We start from the raw sequence: 2,286 nt of genomic DNA, 5'->3' as shown, positions 1-2,286 counted from the left end.
CATGAGGCTAAGAATCTGAATGGTCTTCGTCCTCTGTTGGGAGCAGGTTCAGTAGAGAGTTGCAGGTATAGCGGATCATGATCCGATTTTAACATTGGCAAGTGCTTCATCCTTGCATCAGGAAATCGAATTTGCCAATCCATGTTGCTTAGACCATGATCAAGTCTTTCAACCAAGCTTCCTCTCTTCCAGGTAAAGGGGTATCCTGAATAACCCAAGTCCAGGAGTCTGCAATCAGACACACATTCCTGAAAATCCACACACGCACCATTATAGTGAGTAGCTGATCCCCCTTGTCTTTCAAAATCATGCAGCAAAGCATTAAAATCTCCAGCCAAACACCAAGGGAGTTTGTTATGGTAGTTCAACTCCCTAAGGATCCTCCAAAGTTCTCTTCTATGAGCTCTTTGGGGACTCCCATAAATCATAGTAAAAACCCACGGCTGTAGGTCTTTCCCTAACAGTCTCATATGCACAAACTGCTGATGATTGCATAAAACAACCACTTTTTATTCATCAGAATTCCATAGGCACCAGATTTCTCCAGAGTGCCCTCAGGCTTCCTCAATAAAACAGCTGTCAAAAGGCAACTTATTTCTAATTTTAACTCCTCTATCCCCACTCACATGGGTTTCAAGAAGAACCAGAAAATTAACATGATACTAGTGTTTAATATCTCTAATTAAAGCAACAAAGGAACTACTACCAACACCACGACAATTCCAAATTAAAAAATTCATAATAACAAGAAGAAGGGAAAGATGTCACCAGAGACAGATGCGGGTCAAACAGAAATGTTTTTCCCTTTGTTCAGGCTCAATAGAAGCTCCTCCGAAATATTTTCATTGTTGCTTCCTGACAAACCTGAATCTTTAATTATTGGGTCCGGTGGTTTGTCCTGTAGGTTCTTCTCCTGGCTATGTGATATCCTCGTTGCCATATTAATGTCCATGCTCGGTTGATTCTGGACCGTAATGATAGAGGAGGGTGATGGCAAGTTTTTTATCATGCCACCTCTCATTCTCTTTTCCACTTCAAAAGTTTTCCATTGTTCTTTTTGCATGATGCGCATTTTATCAAGGATCTCACGCTCTATGGCTTCTTTCTCTAATTTCTTCGAGTTATCTTTCTCAATCATAGCTGGATCAAGTGTCGGATCAGAGGGCATAAGGATGTGGCTCTCAACAAGCTTGGCTTTAGCTTTGTCCTTGTTCATTCTTCCTGGCCCAATTAGCACACTTTTATTATTATTGGCCTTTTTATTTGATTGGAAATTTTTACCAGCCCCTGGTTTAAGCACTCTATGAAGGGATTGGGTTGGCCTTCCATGTTCTTTATGGGATTTTGGTGTTATTAACTTGCTAGGCCTATCTTGCCCATCACAACGGGTCCACTTTGCATAGATTCCTCCCCATAATACTCTTCATGAACATTCTCCTCATGACTAGGTTCCGTAGTACCCTCATCCAAGATATTAAATCTTGATCCATTGGAGGTTTTATCTTCCAAATTAGAAAGAGAATCTTTCTTATAATTAGCACCCCTTGATCCTATTGATTTTTTCCTCACTTGCCTTTTTACTAGCATCCATGGTCCAAATTCCGGGGAATCCTGATTCACTTGTCTTTTTTAAATTGATTCTTGGGCCCCTTGCCTGGTAATGTTGGCGTGATTAACGCCTTCCTCTCCAGCAAACCCTGTGCTACCCTCTTCGCCATCTATGGTTGTGTTCTCCGGTGCTACCTTGCCGTCATGCGTTTCACTACACTGATCTGGTCGATGACCATACTTCCCACAAGTGAAACAAATAAGATGCAGGCCCTCATATTCAACATTCAAAATTTGTCCGAGAATCGAAATTTTTGGAACAAGTTTTTTAGATAGGTCTAATTCAACACAAATTCTGGCAAAGCGTCCCCGGGAATGAACTGAAGTTGCACGATCAATCTTAAGCATGGTACCGAGGGTCGATCCTACTCTTGAGAGAAACCGGTGATTGTATAGTTCAATCGGAAGGTTTGGAATGCGGATCCAAGCTGCAATCTTCTTCACTATATTTTCCGATGCGAGAAAGAACGGTCTCCATCTCTGAACAATTAGGTAGTGACCCGTAATCATCCAAGGTCCTTCCATAAGAGCATGGTTATAGTCTTCTTCATCTGTAAAATGAACCAAAAAATAGTCACGATCCATATCAATAACGTTAATCTTACCTTTTTTTGCCCAATCTCTGTTCAGTCTCTGTTCCATGAATCCTAAATGCACTCTTTTGCCGAGAACTTTCAT

At 41.2% G+C, this 2,286-nt stretch overlaps 1 protein-coding gene across 1 annotated transcript; it reads right to left on the bottom strand.

Annotated features, from left to right (window-relative positions):
- Positions 1–1,629: 1,629 nt before the first annotated feature.
- Positions 1,630–2,286, bottom strand: LOC130935215 (uncharacterized). Its single transcript, XM_057864840.1, has 2 exons — positions 2,214–2,286; positions 1,630–2,159 (listed from the first exon to the last, which is right to left on the bottom strand). Exons 1-2 carry the CDS (start codon positions 2,284–2,286, stop codon positions 1,630–1,632), a joined length of 603 nt encoding a protein of 200 aa, XP_057720823.1.

Source organism: Arachis stenosperma, chromosome 1, assembly GCF_014773155.1.
Source record: "Arachis stenosperma cultivar V10309 chromosome 1, arast.V10309.gnm1.PFL2, whole genome shotgun sequence".
Lineage (NCBI taxonomy): Eukaryota > Viridiplantae > Streptophyta > Magnoliopsida > Fabales > Fabaceae > Arachis > Arachis stenosperma.
This window is presented reverse-complemented; position numbering and strand designations above follow the sequence as displayed.

Coding starts and splice junctions, on each gene's coding strand:
- LOC130935215 (XM_057864840.1), bottom strand. CDS start 2,286: ATGAAAGTTCTCGGCAAAAGAGTGCATTTAGGATTCATGGAACAGAGA. Junction 2,160..2,213: donor CAGAGATTGGGCAAAAAAAG/GTAAGATTAACG, acceptor TTCATTTTACAG/ATGAAGAAGACTATAACCAT.